The following is a 17,648-nucleotide window of genomic DNA, read 5'->3' as shown; positions in this document are numbered from 1 at the left end:
TTCCTTGTAGGTGTTCGCTGGGAGGCCTATTGCTGCTAGGCTGTTATGAAGGGTCTTTGGCACCATACCTGTGGTCGTTACTTGTTGCATATGCCATATCTCTTTGATCTCCTCTCTTAGGTTAGTGTACTTCCTAATTTTTTCCCCATGGGGTTTCTGCAGGTTGCCTGTATTGGATACCGCTATGTCAATCAGATAGGTAGCTTTTTCCTTCTTGGCCACAAGGATTATGTCCGGTCTGCTGTGCAGGATTTTCCTATCCGTTATTATGGTGCGGACCCAGGACAGCTTGTGGGTTGGGATCTCTAGTACTGCCTGGGGTTCCTACTTGTAGTACGGTACACTTTCTTCGACCAATTGGTATTTCCTTGCTAGCTTCTAATGTATTATCCTGGCTACCTGGTCGTGTCTATAAGTGTACTCAGTCTGGGTGATCACCTTTCATCCGGCAGTGATGTGTTGGATCGTTTCTGAGGCAAGGTGACATCGTCGACATGTGTCTTCGAACACTCCGGGCTCTTCGCCGATGTATTTTCTATATTTCCGGGTGTTGATTACCTGGTCTTGGATGGCGAGCATGAATCCTTCAGTCTCGGGGAAGAGCGTCCCGTTCGTGAGTAATTGGAAAATTGCTTTCCATTGGAAGCAATTTTATCTATGTGATCTTGACGGAGATCATTGTAGTGTCTTCTCTGCCCATCTTTCTTTCTTTCTTGCTTTGTACCTCAGGGTTGGGCGGAAACTCCTCGCTTAGGTTGAGTGGGGGTATACCGTTTGTCTCTCTTCCTTATGGCCTGGTAGAGTGCTGCTGTGTGTTTCTGGAAGCAATCCTTCAGGTTAACTATCGCTGTCTTCTGTTGCTAAATGAAGTCCATCAGGCCCCTTCCTCCTTCTTTCCGGCCAATTCTTAGTCTCTACGGCAGATATCGGATGGTGTTGAAGGCTCTTGGTCATCATTGTCCTTGTTTTTTTCATGGTATTCTCCAGCTCGGTGTTAGTCCAATCTATGACCCTGAAGGAGTATGTTAGCAATGAGACAGCATAGATTATTATTATTATTATTATTATTACTAGCCATATAGTGCAAGGAAGCCTGAGGCTTATGCTGCACTTAAACTGAGGAATGGGCCTGATATACCTCATTGACCAACAGAGGACAGCGATAGTTAACCTGAAGGATTGCTTCTAGAAACACACAGGAGCACACCACCAAGCCATAAGGAAGATAGACAAGCGGTATACCCCACTCAACCTAAGCGAGGAGTTCCCCCAACCATGAGGTACAAACAAAGAAAGAATGATGGGCAGAGAAGACACTCCATGGCAGACATTACAATGATCTCCGTCAAGATGGGGTGCTCTTACGAAGAAAGGCTTAAGTTTTGCAAATTACAGTGTCTGGAGACAAGGCACCAGTTAGGTGATCTGATAGAGGTGTATAAAGTCTTGAATGGATTGGGCATGCTCAATGCTGATGGGATTCTTCCTCTTGCTCAGAATAATCACAGGAGAGGGCATAAATTCAAATTGAGGAAAGACAGATGTAGGATAGGTGCGGAAATTTGCCTTTAGCCAGCGGGTGGTTGGTTGGTGGAACAGACTTCAATCCCTTGACGTGGAAGTTGATAGCCTAAATAAGTTTAAATCTCAGCTGGACAGGTATTTCGAACGAACAGAGGGGTGAAGTTGAAGTGTTTTTTTTTTTGGCTGATGCTGCATAAGCTTGCTTTCTTGCATCAAAAGCCGCTACTAATGCTAATGCTAATGTTAAGATCACATAGATAAAATTGGTTCCAATGTATGGCTCACGAGCGTGACGCTCTTTCCCGAGACTGAAGGATTCATGCTCGCCATCCAAGACCAGGTTATAGCTCGGACACAGCATGGGTTTGTTAAGGGGAAGTCTTGTCTAACTAACTAATTTAACCCCGGGGGCTCACATCTAGTGAGTATGGGCTTGGCAAACCCAGGGTCCTGAGCTGGATATCATCATTCTTCTCTTTCTTGGTGATTCCTTTCTACTTCTCTCTCTCTCTCTCTCTCAGGGGGTAACTTGGGAATTTTTTTTTTTTTTTTTTTTTTTTGGCTGGTGTAGCATAAGCCTCAGGCTTCCTTGTATCATATGGCCATTAATAATAATAATAATAATAATAATAATAATAATAATAATAATAATAATAATAATAATAATAATTTGATTGAATACTATGATGTAGTCACAAAGGAACTGGATACAAAGAATAAATCTGATATCATGTATTTGAATCTTAGAAAAGCCTTTGATACTGTTGCATAAGGAAGACTGCTGCACAAATTGGAGCAGTGTGGCATTGGAGGCAAATTGCTGCTATAGGTAAAGGGAATGGTTGAGTGGGAGAAGGCAGAGCGTGGTAATCAACGGACACTGCTCTTCGTGGACTAATGTTATTAGTGGAGTCCCTCAGGGTTCAGTGTTGTGTACATTGTTGTTTTCTGTATTTATAAATGATATTGATGATGGTATATAAGGCTAAATGTCCGTGTTTGCAGACGATATGAAGGTTGACAGGGTTGTTAATGACACTAATGACAGAACACTGCTGCAACAGAATCTAGAGAAGTTGAGCAGATGGGCTGAGAGGTGGCAAATGAAGTTTAACATTGACAAATGTAAAGTACTACATATGGGAAGTAGTAATCCCAGAGTAACGTATCAACTCTGTGGTACCACACTGACAGTGGTAGAGAATGAAAAGAAAGGACCTTCCGGAAATTTTGCAGGCAGATATGAAGTTTCTGAGGAATGCAGACGGTCTGTAAGAGTAGCTCATGGTGTGTTGTCAATGATATACATTATCCCCTTGTGTAAGGCAATGGTCAGGCCACACCTTGAGTACTATATACAGGTGTGAAGGCCTCAGTTTAAGAAGGATGTAGAGCTGTTGGAACGAGTAGAGAGAAGGGCAACAAGATTAGTGAACAGAACAGGCTCCGCAAAAACGATAAGTGTTTGCCTTTTATTTACATGATTGTTGTTTTATATTGTACTTAATACGTAGTCATATAGTTATAGTTACGCTGGTTATTTTTTATTTTAATTTAGATAAAGAGTTTTTGTGGATTTTACTTACGATAAGTAAAACCGTTATTTTTGTTCGATTTTTGTAGCCATTGTTTTTGTATATAGGGAATTCAAAGTTTTTGTAGGGAATTCAAATTTTTTAATTGCGGTAGCTCTAACTTATAATTATATAGTAATACGTTTCACTGTTTCTATTTCATAGTTTCTATTCAAATACTACTGACATTTAATTTATTGATTTTATTAATTTAAACTACCATGCCCCGAACTAGAGCAGCAAAGCAACGGGCACAAAGTGGCAGGAGTGTTGTGACTCGGGGGAGAACTGAGGGGGGCGATTCTCCAACGCGTCACAGCCTAAAAAAATGTGCAACTTGTGAAATGTTTGCCGAACTCTCTGGAACGGAACATGATATTGCCATGGGGGATGTCTTTGTGTGTGCGCGATGTAAGGAGTGTAAGGAAATCAGGCGACAACTCAGCGTTGTTATGGGCCTATGAGAGTTTGAAGGACAGGGTGGATGCCCTCGAAGGAAATAAATTGAGGGGCTCATCAAGCTCTCAGCTGCCCACATCAACGCCAGAGCTTGCACTTGGTCATCACGCAACACAGCGGCAACCCCCAAGGCAGAATGCGCTGGTCCCACAGGAACTATTAGTTGTTGGTGACTCTATTGTCAGGGAAACGGGGAACATGCTATGTAAAAAGGATAGGTGGAACAGGACCAGGGTATGTCTGCCAGGGGCAAAGGTTGATGACGTTGTAGAGCGGATATCATCTTTCAAGGGCACAAAAGGTGATATAGTTGTACACGTTGGCACTAATGATATTAAGAGTAGGAGACCGGCAGAATTACTCAACAAGTACAGGTCACTGTTGAAAAAAAGCCGAGAATTAGGGTTGAATTTAAAAGTGTCTGCAATTCTGCCCAGACACGATAGGAGGGAGTATATGATGAGAGCCTTGTCGATCAATTCGGCCCTGGAAAGATTGTGCAAGGCTCAAGGGGTAGAATTTTTTTCAGCCTGGACTGTACTTGTTAACAGGAGAGATTGCTTCTACAGGGATGGGATACACTTAAATAGAAAGGGTGCAAGAATATTTGCTGATGCTATCGAGGCAGTGTTAGGTGGGTCGGAAAACTGCTAGCTTGGGGGGATACAAAGACTAATAGTTTAACAGTAACCGCAGGCAGAGGTAAAGGTGATTCTTGCACAACTTCTATTAGAATAAGAAGCGACCTGGAGCGAGGGGTGTTGGGGGTTTCAGGGACAGATGGCAGTCATCCTGGAATAGTTGGGTATATGGGATGTGTTAGGGTAATAAGGAATAGGCATAGGAGCATGTATGCTTGCATGTATACCAATGCTAGAAGTATAGTAAATAAATTTGATGAATTTGAAGTGTTGGTCAAGACATCAAAGGCGGATATTGTTGGGATAGCAGAGACGTGGTGTCACAAAGATATAAGGAATGCAGAACTGGAATTTGGGGAGTACAATGTGTACAGAAAGGATAGACAGGACAGAAAGGGAGGAGGTGTTATGCTGTTAATTAAGAAAAACATAAAATCAAAAGAAGTGCATCCAGTTGATATAGATGGACAGTGCACTGTTGAGTCAGTTTGGTGTGACATAAGCACTGCAAAAGCAAAAATAAGAGTAGGAGTGTGTTATAGGCCTAATGACTCGAATGAGTACAATGAACAATTGTACGGAGAAATAGAGTGGGCCAGGAAATCAGAATGTCTTATAATGGGGGATTTTAACTTCCCAGATATTGACTGGAACTTGTGGGTTGGTCACTCACACACTAGTCAGACTTTTGTGGATTTATTGGATGATTGTTTTCTGCAGCAGCATGTTCGAGAGGCAACCAGAGAAAGAAATACTCTTGATCTGGTTATCAGCAGTGATCATTCGTGTATTAAGAATTTGCAGATAAAGGAACCACTAGGTGGCAGTGATCACAGTGTACTGACGTGGGATTTACTTAAAGATTTAATTACCATCAGGGGTAAAGGAAAGGGTTTTTGCTTCCGTAAAGGCGAGTACAGTGGTCTCCGACAGTTTTTAAATTCTGTACAGTGGGATCGACTGACGATGTTACAAACAGTAAATTCTAAGTGGGAAGCATTCAAGGAATTAATCGTGGAAGCTACTAGACTTTTCATACCGATGAAGAAATATTGTTCAAGGTTTAGGCCTAAATGGTTATCAAATGAACTAATGAGACTCGTGACAGAGAAGAAAAATGCATGGGATGCATATAAATTATCAGGCGACGCAGAAGCCTGTAGCAGATATAAGCTAGTCTGTAATCAGGTCACAAAGGAGGTTCGGCAGGCAAAGGCGGATTACGAGAAATCTTTGGCAAAAGATGCTAAGAAAAACAGCAAGGATTTCTTTACTTATATAAACTCTAAAAGGAAGGGGCTGAATATGATTGGTCCACTTGACATCGATGGTTCGACTGTTGATGATCCTGCTCAGATAGCAAACAAACTGAATGAGTATTTTGCATCTACATTCACACGTGAGGAATCATTACAGTTTGAAAATGGAAGAAGGTTATCAAATTGTAGCAGTGTGCTTAATGATTTTGTAATAACTGAGAGCAAAGTGGAGGAGAAATTGTTGAAGTTAAACATAAGAAGGGCACCTGGGGCGGATGGGATCTATCCAGTTATATTAAAGGAGGCGGCAAAGCAACTAAGCAAACCCTTAGCCATAATTATGAGAGCATCCTTGGATTCAGGGGAGGTTCCCACGGACTGGAGATGTGCAAATGTATCCCCAATTCACAAAGGAGGTTCGAAGGGTGACACGAATAATTACAGACCAGTTAGTTTAACTTCTGTTCCGGGTAAAATAATGGAGTCACTGGTTAAAGATGCATTGCAGGATCATCTAGACAAGACTGCAGCAATAATTCAGACACAGCATGGGTTTGTTAAGGGAAAGTCTTGTCTGACAAATTTGATTGGTTATTATGATGTGGTCACAAAGGAACTGGATGCAAAAAATAATTTTGATATCATATACTTGGATTTCAGGAAAGCTTTTGACACTGTTGCGCATGGAAGACTACTGTACAAATTGGAGCAGAATGGTATTAAGGGTAAGTTGCTACAATGGATAAAAGGATGGTTAAGTGGGAGAAGACAGAGGGTGGTAATCAATGGGTGCTGCTCTTCGTGGACTAATGTTATTAGTGGAGTCCCACAGGGTTCGGTGTTGGGGCCACTGTTGTTTTGTATATTTATCAATGATATTGATGAAGGTATATCAAGCTTAATGTCGAAGTTTGCAGATGACACGAAGGTTGGCAGGGTTGTTAATGACAGTAATGGCAGTGTGCTACTGCAACAGGATCTAGATAATTTGGGCAGATGGGCTAAGAAGTGGCAACTGAAGTTTAACCTTGACAAATGCAAAGTACTGCATATGGGTAGAAGTAACCCCAGAGAAACGTACCAACTGTGTGGTACTACACTTAAGGTGGTAGAAAATGAAAAAGACCTGGGAGTAATTGTGCAGTCAGATATGAAGTTTTCTGAGCAATGTAGACAGGCTGCTAGGGCAGGTCATGGGGTTTTGTCAATGATATATAGGAATTTTGCTAGCAGGGAAAAGGAGGTGATTGTCCCTCTGTATAAGGCAATGGTCAGGCCACGCCTTGAGTACTGCGTACAGGTCTGGAGGCCTCATTTTAGGAAGGATGTAGATTTGCTTGAGCGTGTACAGAGAAGAGCAACACGATTGGTGAGGGGAATGAAGGGATCCTCTTACCAAGAGAGGCTTAAGTTCTGCAAATTGCAGTGGCTGGAGACTAGGCACCTGCGCGGTGATCTGATTGAGGTCTATAAGGCCTTGAATGGGTTGAGCACGCTGAATTCTGATGGGATCCTCCCACTTGTTCAGAATACGAACCTACGGGGACATAAGTTCAAATTAAGAAAGGATAGATGTAGAATAGATGTGCGGAAATTTGCCTTTAGCCAGCGGGTGGTTAATTGCTGGAACAAACTTCCATCTGTCGTTGTGGAAGTTGATAGGTTAAATAAATTTAAGGAGGAACTGGACAGGCAATTGGAGGGTATGGTGTGATTTTTTTTTTTTTTTGGGTGATGCTGCATAAGCTCCTACACTGCTTTCTTGCATCAAGTGCCACTACTACTACTACTACTACTACTACTAGAACAAAGGGTTGCACTTACGAAGAAAGGCTTAAGTTTTGGAAATTGCTGTGTCTGGAGACTAGGCACCTGCGAGGTGATCTGATAGAGGTGTATAAAGCCTTGAATGGTTTGAGCATGCTCAATGCTTATGAGATTCTTCCTCTTGCTCAGAATAATCACCTGAGAGGGCATAAATTCAAATTGAGGATAGACGGTTGTAGGATAGATGTGTGGAAGTTTGCATTTTGCCAGCTGGTGGTTGATTGCTGGAACAAACTTCCATCTGTCGTAGAAGTTGATAGCTTAAATAGATTCAAGGCAGAACTTGACAAACATTTGGAGCGAGTGGATGGGTGAAATAAGCGTTTTTTTTTTGGCTTATGCTATATAAGCTTACTTTCTTGCAGTATGTGCCTTTGCTAATGCTAATGCTATTGCAATCTTTAATTTCTTTCTTTGTTTTTGTCGTTTGCTGTTCGTATTGACAAATGAAATTTTTCACAATGTGATTACTCTGTTTAGTTTTTCTCTCGTTTAAAATTCCAAGTGAGGCTTCGTCATGCCATTTAACAATGTTTTCCTGTTAAATATTTTTGCATCTACTCTGCCATCTACCGGTATTAAATATCATTCTTCGATTTCTCCAAAACTAGTTCACGTTTCTGGAATACACGTGATTGTTGCGTTATTTTCTAACGACGTGAACTTCAAAATGTCTGCCGGAGATTGGGGTTAATAGTTTTCTGAACTTAAAATGAAATTAATTTTCTTCTTGCATTGTTTACTTCGTTCTTTCTGTTCAGTATATTATATCTATCAATTTATCGAATGTTTTTGTTTATTTATTTCTTTATTTTTTCCCAGAAAGTGAAGACTTCCAGCCACCATCTTTCACAAAACCCGTTTTGGGTGACAGATGGGAAGGAGAGGACGAGGAAGATGATGTTAAGGTAATTTTAACTTCTGGAACTTTTTTTTGTCAGTACTACTATTGGCACACACATACACGCTGATGGAATACACACGAATACTGAAGATCAGACTTTCAATTTATTAATCTGGACGTTTGAAGCAAATTTAATTGGGAGTAAACTCTCTATTCGATCTTTAGGATATGAACCAAATACACGATTTATATTTATTTCATAATTGCTAATTTCTTGATGAATGAATTTCTATATTTATTTAAACGTGGTGTATTCAAATAATGATTCATAAAATTTAATGCTATTATACTACATTAAAGGGTTGCAAAATGGAATAAGTAATGCTTAAGAAATGCCAACAGCCACTTTCGTGCCAGAAAAAAATTAAAAATGAAACAACCAAATGAAAATAAAATTTAAAATACAAAATACATGAGTAGGCGACTGCACTCATCCAGGCAAGCACAGAAGCCTGCTTAAAGAATGGTGCAGATGTTACCAGAAACAAGCAGAAACCAACCAGGAACCCCTCCACCAAACCCAGTGGGTTGCTTGACCAGATTATCCCATTTTGGTGTGTTGATAAGTTTGTTTTCTGTTTTTGAATTTGGATTTTTTTAATTTAAAAACTTTTTAATCTGTGTTTTTCTGTGTAACTTTAGTTAGTTACATTGCATATTTGCATGTTTGTTGGCCTATCTGTTGGCTTTGGTTGATATGGGAATTTATATTTTCTTCCTAGTCATTTGGTTAACCATATCTAAGACATCCCTCATATCTATTTTTGTTCATGTAGGGGCATGGACCTTTTGCTGTTAGTAGGCTATGATAGAAATGCAAGTTTTAGGGAATTGGTACATGGCTGATGCCTCTGTGGAGAAGTGATCATTGTGGTTCCCTATGAACCTTTTGTTTTTCTTTATAAATTCAATCATTGGGTTTGGGCTTTCACCTGCCTTATATCTTTTTGTATTTTTTATTTTATTTTATTTTTTTGTTTGATATTTATATTTAAATTTTGCTGGCACTTGGCATTCAACATTACTTTAGCATTAGCATTAGCATTAGCATTAGCATTAGTAGAGGCATTTGATGCAAGAAAGCAAGCTTATGCAGCATCAGCCAAAAAAAAAAAAAAAAAAAAGTAACATAAATAAATAAAAATAACCACTTCCACTTCACCCCTCTGTTCGTTCGAAATACCTGTCCAGCTGAGCCTTAAACTTATTTAGGCTATCAACTTCCACGACAAGGGATGGAAGTCTGTTCCACCCACCAACCACCCGCTGGCTAAAGGCAAATTTCCGCGCATCTATCCTACATCTGTCTTTCCTCAATTTGAATTTATGCCCTCTCAGGTGATTTTTCTGAGCTAGAGGAAGAATCCCATCAGCATTGAGCATGCTCAAACCATGCAAGGCTTTGTACACCTCTATCAGATCACCCCGCTGGTGCCTAGTTTCCAGACACTGTAATTTGCAAAACTTAAGCCTTTCTTCGTAAGAGAACCCCTTTGTCCCATTCACCAATCTAGTTGCCCTTCTCTGTACTCGTTCCAGCAGCTCTACATCCTTCCTGAAATGAGGCCTCCAGGCCTGTATACAGTACTCTAGGTGTGGCCTGACCATTGCCTTATACAAGGGAATAATCACCTCCTTATCCCTGCTAGAAAAATTCCTATATATCATTGACAATACACCATGAGCTACTCTTGCAGCTCGTCTGCACTGCTCAGAGAACTTCATATCTGCCTGCACCACCACCCCCAGGTCCCTTTCATTCTCTACCACTGTCAGTGTAGTACCACAGAGTTGATACGTTGCTCTGGGGTTGCTGTTTCCCATATGTAGTACTTTACATTTGTCAATGTTAAACTTCATTTGCCACCTCGAAGCCCATCTGCTCAACCTTTCCAAATCCTGTTGCAGCAGCATAGTGTCAGTAGTGTCCTTGACAACCCTGCCAACCTTCGTATCGTCTGCAAACTTGGACATTAAGCCTGATATACCATCATCAATATCATTTATAAATACAGAAAACAATAAAGGCCCCAATACTGAACCCTGAGGGACTCCACTAATAACATTAGTCCACGATGAGCAGTGTCCATTGATTACCACTCTCTGTCTTCTCCCCCTCAACCACCCCTTTATCCATAGCAGCAACTTGCCTCCAATGCCACACTGCTCCAATTTGTGCAGCAGTCTTCCATGTGCAACAGTATCAAAAGCCTTTCTAAGATCCAAGTATATAATATCAAAGTTATTCCCTGCATCCAGTTCTTTTGTGACTGCATCATAGTATCCAATCAAATTGGTCAGGCAAGACTTCCCCTTAACAAAACCATGCTGTGTCCTAGCTATAACTGAAGTCTTGTCTAGATGATCCTGCAGTGCTTCTTTCACCAGTGCCTCCATTAATTTTCCGGGAACAGAAGTTAAACTCACAGGTCTATAATTACTTGTGTCAGCCTTTGATCCCCCTTTGTGAATTGGGGTCACATTTGCACATCTCCAGTCAATGGGTACCTCCCCTGAGTCCAAGGAAGCTCTCATAATTATGGCTAAGGGTTTGCTTACCTCCTTTGCTGCCTCCTTTAATATAACTGGATAGATCCCATCCACCCCAGGTGCCTTTCTTGTGTTTATCTTCAACAATTTCTCCTCCACTTTGCAATTGGTGCAGTTTGCCAACAGTTCCCTTTAATATGCCATAGTAGTATTTAATTTTGTAATCATTATTGACTAGTTTTCATAGTGAAATGTTTTGGGGTAAAATGCTTTGTGAATAACTAAAATTGTGTTATTCTGTATTGCCCATACCCTGAATTGAACAGGTGTGCTTCTGTGGTATGAGGGTGGGGCATTTTTTTTTTTTTTTTTAATATAAACAGTTGATGAAAAGACGATATAATCCACTATACTTAGAAATTAAGAATGCTTTTATATAAATGAAAGGACTTACGTATTGCTTCCCTCCCCCCATTTACTGTTAAAATCAGCACTTGCACAGAGTTAAAAATATTACAATGTTACGAATTTTAATACTCTGAGAAACATCTTGCACTCCTAGTTGGGGTGCAGGATGTAATAAAAACAAATGGGCACCCCCATCACTATAAACATGACAATAAGAAATGTAACTAGATGCTCAAAGTCAGTTCATATATAGCCTGCTGACCAGGCTAGCCAGGTGGGTAAAGTGCCTGCCCAGCAACCCAAAGGTCGCGGATTCGAATCCCGCCTCGGGCTTGGATCAGAGTAAAATGCAAAAACTTTGGGAGGTGCATTATGGCCACAGAAGCCAATGCACTAACAAAAAAAAAAAAAAAAAAAAAAATATATATATATATATATATATATATATATTTTTTTTTTTATATATATATATATATATATATATATATATTTTTTTTTATATATATATATATATATATATTTTTTTTATATATATATATATATATACCCACAGAAAGACAAGTCAATAATTTAAAATTTACAACCATAGCTCATAGCCAGACCCGACTTTTTTGGTAATGCCTTTTTGATAGTTAGCATTATTAAAAAGTTAGGTCCAATTTTAAATAAATGGTAGATTTTAAATTATTGATTTGTCTCTTGGTGGCTATATTTGATTTTGTGTTGTATTTCTTATTCCTGTGTTTCACAGTGAAAGAGTGCCCTTTCGTTTTTTTAAACTAGAGGTGTAGGATGTGATGCTTTTAGGAGCATTGAAATTCATAGTATCATAAGATTTTTAACTATGTGTATTACATTTTTAGCAGTACAGTAAACCCTCGATTTAATGGACCGGACAAATAATAATACAGTAATGTACATATTAATCTTGACCATATTATTTTTTTTTCAGGTTATACAAAACTTGAGTGTTATTATTAATTGAAAATTAATAATAATACCTATTTCTATTATTGTTTTGATAATTACCTACTTTTATTTTTATAATCAAATTCAGGAAATTGTTTTTTATTGTTTCTGAAAACGTGTTCAAATAGCTGTTTTCCCAGATAACAGGTAAGAGCAGGCGTTGACTTGCGAGCTGAACATGGCTCGGACACTCAGGTCTACCGACTCGCTTTGTTTTCAGTCTCAGTCTGACTCAAGCTATCGTATGGTCAGGTTGTATACAGAGCATTTCTGTGATTTCTGAATTGTGACTTTATTTATTAAATAATTTTGCAGTCCTTACAATTTAAAATGGCATCAAGTGATAGAGGAGTTAAAAGAAAGCGTGTGAACTTAAATGTGGCACAGAAATTAGAGCTAATTGAGAAATTAGAACAAGGCATCTCGCAGCACGTGTTTGTGAAATTTATGGCGTAAAAAACAAACTGTTTCTGATATCTATAAATCAAAGGCCAAATTGCAACATAATTTTATATTGTACATACCGTATATTGTATTAAAGCTTTTTTTTTACATTAAGAACAATAAAATATGCCCCCCCCAGGTTACATTCGATTTAACGGACTTTCAGCATTAATGGACATCCCTTTTCCCCTATATTAGTCCGTTAAATCGAGGGTTTACTGTACTTAAGGAAAAAAAGAGGTAGGTAGCTTAATTGAAAACAACAGTTTATTAATTATGATTTGCTGAACTCATTTACAAAATATTGAACAAAAGTAAATGAGTAACCAATAATAATAAAAAATGTTTTTATTGTATTTCTTAGAAATTTCAAACTTGCTAATTGCGTAAATTAACACAGATGCTTACATTGCCTTTGTTGGCAGATGCATTGTGAATGTCCGTATTTTTGTCAACTGTTTGCACTCCAATGCTTTGAGCATCTAGTTATTGATTTTGCTTCATACTGTTGTAGTACCTTCTTTAATGAAATAACACTATCAACAACCTTTAAGGCCCCAGGAGCCAAGCATATTTCGAGGCCAAGCGATATTTGTGCGATTTACAAAGTGCTCTTCAAAGGCGAATAAAGTTATTTTTAAGTTCTTACATTTCTCTAGAGTCCTATTTTTAAAACTGTTCTATACTTGAAAAGTCCAAAGAACACAGAAAGGAAACCCACCTTTATTTCTTTATCCATATTTCTAGGTCACTAACCAACTAACACTTTAACCGCTTGGCCTCCAATCGGCACTGCTCCTGCCTCCCCGTTGCAGGGCCGGAAACTTTGGTAGATAAGTCCTCTTGTCAAGGGCTAAAAAGAGCAAACATGGCAAACACAGACCATCAGGATATTGAGAATGATAATCCAAAGAGACAAAAGACTGATTGGATGGAGCAACCTTGCCCATCGTTCTTAATCATCCACTTACTTACTAGCAAATTGTCTCCTTTTGTCATTCAGAAACATCTGGAGGTTACTGCAGGATCTCCCAAGACGGTGAAGAGACTGCAATCAGGAGACTTACTAGTAGAAACCACAAGCCACAGATTCCGAGAAGCTGTTACAACTCACAAGCTTTGCTGGCATTCCAGTAAAAATATCTCCTCATGCAACCCTAAATGGGCACCTCCGTAGCCAGGTGGGCAGGAGCAGCAGTGCATAGCACACGCTTCTTGATTAGACCGGAGTTCGAGCCCGTGACCACCAAATACGGAGGATGCGGAAAAGTCAGGAAATGATCACCGCATATCCCCTTAGCAATATGGCCTCAGTTGCTAATGCTCCTAAAAAAAAACAAACCAAAACCAAAAATAGCAACCCTAAATTCATCTAAGGGTGTGATTTCCAGTTGGGATCTGATAAATGTCATCGATGAAGAAATAACTCAAGAGCTGCAGAGACAACACGTAATTGAAGCAAGACGAATAATGGTTAAAAGAGATAATCAACTTACACCTACCAGAAATATTCTCACCTTCAATACACCCAACTTACCCTCCTCTGTAAAGGCAGGTTATTTACTTTGCCGAATCCACCCCTATATTCCAAACCCTTTAAGATGTTATAAATGCCAAAAGTATGGCCACTCACAAACTGAACTGTATGCAGAGGAGTTCCTGTCTGCTCCAACTGTGGGTCCTCAGATCACATACAAAGTGAATTTACAGTTACAAAAATGACCTGCCCAAATTGCAAAAGTGACCATCCTGCATATTCTAAGACATGTGAAAAGTGGAAAACCGAGAAAAAAATAGTAAAATACAAGGTTGAGAACAAAGTCAGTTACCAAGAAGTGAGAAAAGTAGTTGCACCTATTATAACCAAAAATATGACCTATGCCAATGCTGTAAAAAAGTATCAAACAGTCTCCACTCAAACTAATGTAACAGTTCCCACTAACAAATCAATTTCTGATTGGGCTAGAAATGTTCTTTCTAAGCAACAATCCAAATTCTCTGACCAGGCAAATAATACTCCTTTGACAATACCACCGGCATCTCCTATTCCAGTCATAGATACCATATCTCATAGTTCAAATGCAAATGTAGTGAAAAATATTCAGGACACAACCATGGACACAGATGGCACACCATACAGGAAGATCCCCTTCTAGAAATCCTTGCAGAAGAAGAAATGGACACAGGTCGGCCAGTTTTCTCCAAAAAAGATAAACCTAAATTGGAATGTCATAAGCCAGTAACCTTCAAAAAGCAGTCAGATACAGCTCCATCAATTAAACACAAATAATGCCTTGTATTTTACAATGGAACTGTAGAGGCTTTTGTCCAACACAGATGATATCCATGATCTAATTAACCAATATTCTGCAGTTGCCCTTTGTTTTCAGGAAACTTACCTAACCTCGCAAATTTCTCCTTCGATAAAGAACTATTGCCTTTATTGAAGAGATCGTAATACAGCAATTGCTGCCCATGGTGGTGTAGCAATCCTGATAAATTCAAAGATCCCAACTAAACATATTCCACTTCAAACTGAAATAGAAGCTGTTGCTGTTCATATAACTCTCCATAATTCAATAACACTTATCTCAATATACCTACCACCAAACCATACTTACTGTTTAAAAGATCTTAAAGATCTCTTCATACAGATACCTCTGCCTCTCTGTATATTAGGGTATTTTAATGGCACCACTCCTTATGGGGCGATCCTAAACCAGACACACGTGGTCGATTTGTTGAACGCTTTCTAGAGGCACAAAACCTCACCATACTCAATACTGGTGCACACACTCACATACAACTCCCAACTGGACACACCTCAGCAATAGATTTCTCAATTTGTTCTCCAATACTGGTTCTGACCATAGAGTGGTACGTTTTAAATGATCCTATAGGCAGTGACCACTTTCCAATCATATGCAATTTTTTAATATAAAAGACTCCTTCAAACAAACTCTGCAGGAAATGGAAATTTGTTCGTGCAAACTGGGAAAAATTTCGATCATCAATCTTTCTTGATAAGGAAAAAATCTAGCTCCAGAATACTGATAATATAACAGATTACATCACGTCACATCTAAAAGTGGCCAAGGACACAGTAGAGGTATCAAATCCCCCTGGTCGCAAGCATTATAATTACTGGTGGAATGAGGAATGCACAAAAGCAAAGAAAGCAAAAATTAAAGCCGGAATTTATTTCGGAAATGTCCAACCACAACCAACCTCATTAATTATAAGAAGTTAAGGGCAAAAGCATGTTTTATACAAAGGAAAGTTGCAATTTGGCCTTTGATTTACGAATATCAGAAAGTTTGTTTTTTTACGCCGTAATTTTTATGCCGTAAAAGTTATTTGGAACTACACGAAATATCTCTTGATACAATAATACCAGATGCCTTGTTCTAATTTCTCAATTAGCTCTAATTTCTGTGCTATATTTAAGTTCACACGCTTTCTTTTAACTCCTCTATCACTTGATGCCAGTTTAAATTGTAAGGATTACAAAATTATTTAATAAATAAAGTCACAATTCAGAAATCACAGAAACACTCCATATACTACCTGACCGCACAATAGCTTGAGGCAGACTGAAACCGAAACAAAGCAAGTCGGTACACCTGGAGTTTAGTGTCCCGAGTCATGTTCAGCTTGCAAGTCACTGCCTGCTCTTATCTGCAATCTGGGAAAACAGCTGTTTGAACACGTTTTGAGAAAGAATAAAAAAACAATTTTATGACTACAATTTCTGCAACTACAATACTGAATTTGATTATAAAAATAAAAGTAGGTAATTATCAAAACAATAATAGAAATAGGTAATTATTATTAATTTTTAATTAATAATAACACTGAAGTTTTGTATAACCTAAAAAAAATTAATATGGTCGAGATTAATATGTACATTACTGTATTATTATTTGTCTGATCCTTAAATCCAAAATCCGTTATATCGTGGTCCATTAAATTGAGGGTTTACTGTATTTTGTTTACTTACCATATTCTTTTACTTTTTATAATTTTTACTGTAAAATATTGTTTTATTAATTAATATAAAAACCAATTTAGTTAAAATTTTGTTATTTAGGAACTTTAAATAAAAACTGTTACGTTAAAGATAGCTTCCGGTTAATCTGGACTTTCACTAATCCGTTCTGAGTGTGGTTCTGTCAAGTCCGGATTACAGGGGTTCTACTGTATCCAAAAAAATAAAAAATATATATATTTTTGTAGACATACTTACAATTTTAATTACAGCCTGTTATTATATGAGGAATTTAAACAAAAAAAATTAGCAAAGACATTTATTTATTTGTTTAGCAAAGATGATAACAAAACTAGGAATGGATGAACTTAGACAACAAACCATTTAATGACTTTTTTGCGACAGCTTAATGCCAGACAATAGTCTGATATTTGGTTCCAACATCATTGAGCATAATTTTAATTGGTCCTCCAAGTGAATATCTGTCATCTGAGATTTCAAGCTTCTTTTTATTTGTGTCATATATGAAAATGTTGATTCACCACAGTAGGTTGTGCCAAAACGAGATAGCATCCGACGAGCATGTTGACTTATCTTCTGAGAGCTCAATCAATGTTGGTATTCAACAGCATTTTTTCATATTTGAAGAGGATCCTTCTTCACATCAAATAGAGACTTCAGAATATTATCTTCTGAGAGCTCAATTAATTCCATCTGTAATTAATTCATCAGGTGCTTTGGAGACATCAATCAGGTATAGTTGAAAAGCTAGTTTCAGTATGAGATTATTTTTCTTAAAATCACAAGCCTTTAATTGTATTCTTCAATCAGGGAGTCTAGAACAGTTGTGTATTTCTTCATGTTGCATTTCTTAATGATTTGTGTGTATCCCCCTTCATTAATTACTTTTATCAGTTCAGCTGATAAAAATAAAGTGTTCAGCTGAAAGTTCTGATTGGGTAAGCAAGGTTTTGAAAAAGGTCAGCTTTTTCCTAAATACCTGTATTTTAAGCCACATATCATATATAAATTTAGCTTGCAAAAAAATATTCAGATCATTTTGCTTTGACATTATATCATACAAAAATACAATATCTCTGCAGAATTCCGCTTTTGACATTCACACTGTTGATTCAGTTCATCAAAAAAAGCTTGTGATTT

At 38.3% G+C, this 17,648-nt stretch overlaps 1 protein-coding gene across 1 annotated transcript in view; it reads left to right on the top strand.

Annotated features, from left to right (window-relative positions):
• The first annotated feature begins 7,906 nt into the window (after positions 1–7,906).
• eIF3j (eukaryotic translation initiation factor 3 subunit j) overlaps positions 7,907–17,648 on the top strand; it is a 211,216-nt gene continuing 201,474 nt past the window's right edge. Inside the window, exons 1-2 of the mRNA XM_090368455.1 lie at positions 7,907–7,973; positions 8,107–8,192. Of these exons, the coding sequence (XP_090224581.1) occupies positions 7,955–7,973; positions 8,107–8,192 (105 nt within the window). The 5' untranslated portion in view covers positions 7,907–7,954. The remainder of the gene's footprint in view (positions 7,974–8,106; positions 8,193–17,648) is intronic.

This window comes from Mastigoproctus giganteus, chromosome 2, assembly GCF_048544385.1.
Source record: "Mastigoproctus giganteus isolate SK-2022 chromosome 2, ASM4854438v1, whole genome shotgun sequence".
Taxonomy (NCBI): domain Eukaryota; kingdom Metazoa; phylum Arthropoda; class Arachnida; order Uropygi; family Thelyphonidae; genus Mastigoproctus; species Mastigoproctus giganteus.
Note: the sequence above shows the minus strand (reverse complement) of the source record. Positions and strands in the feature narration are given on the sequence as shown.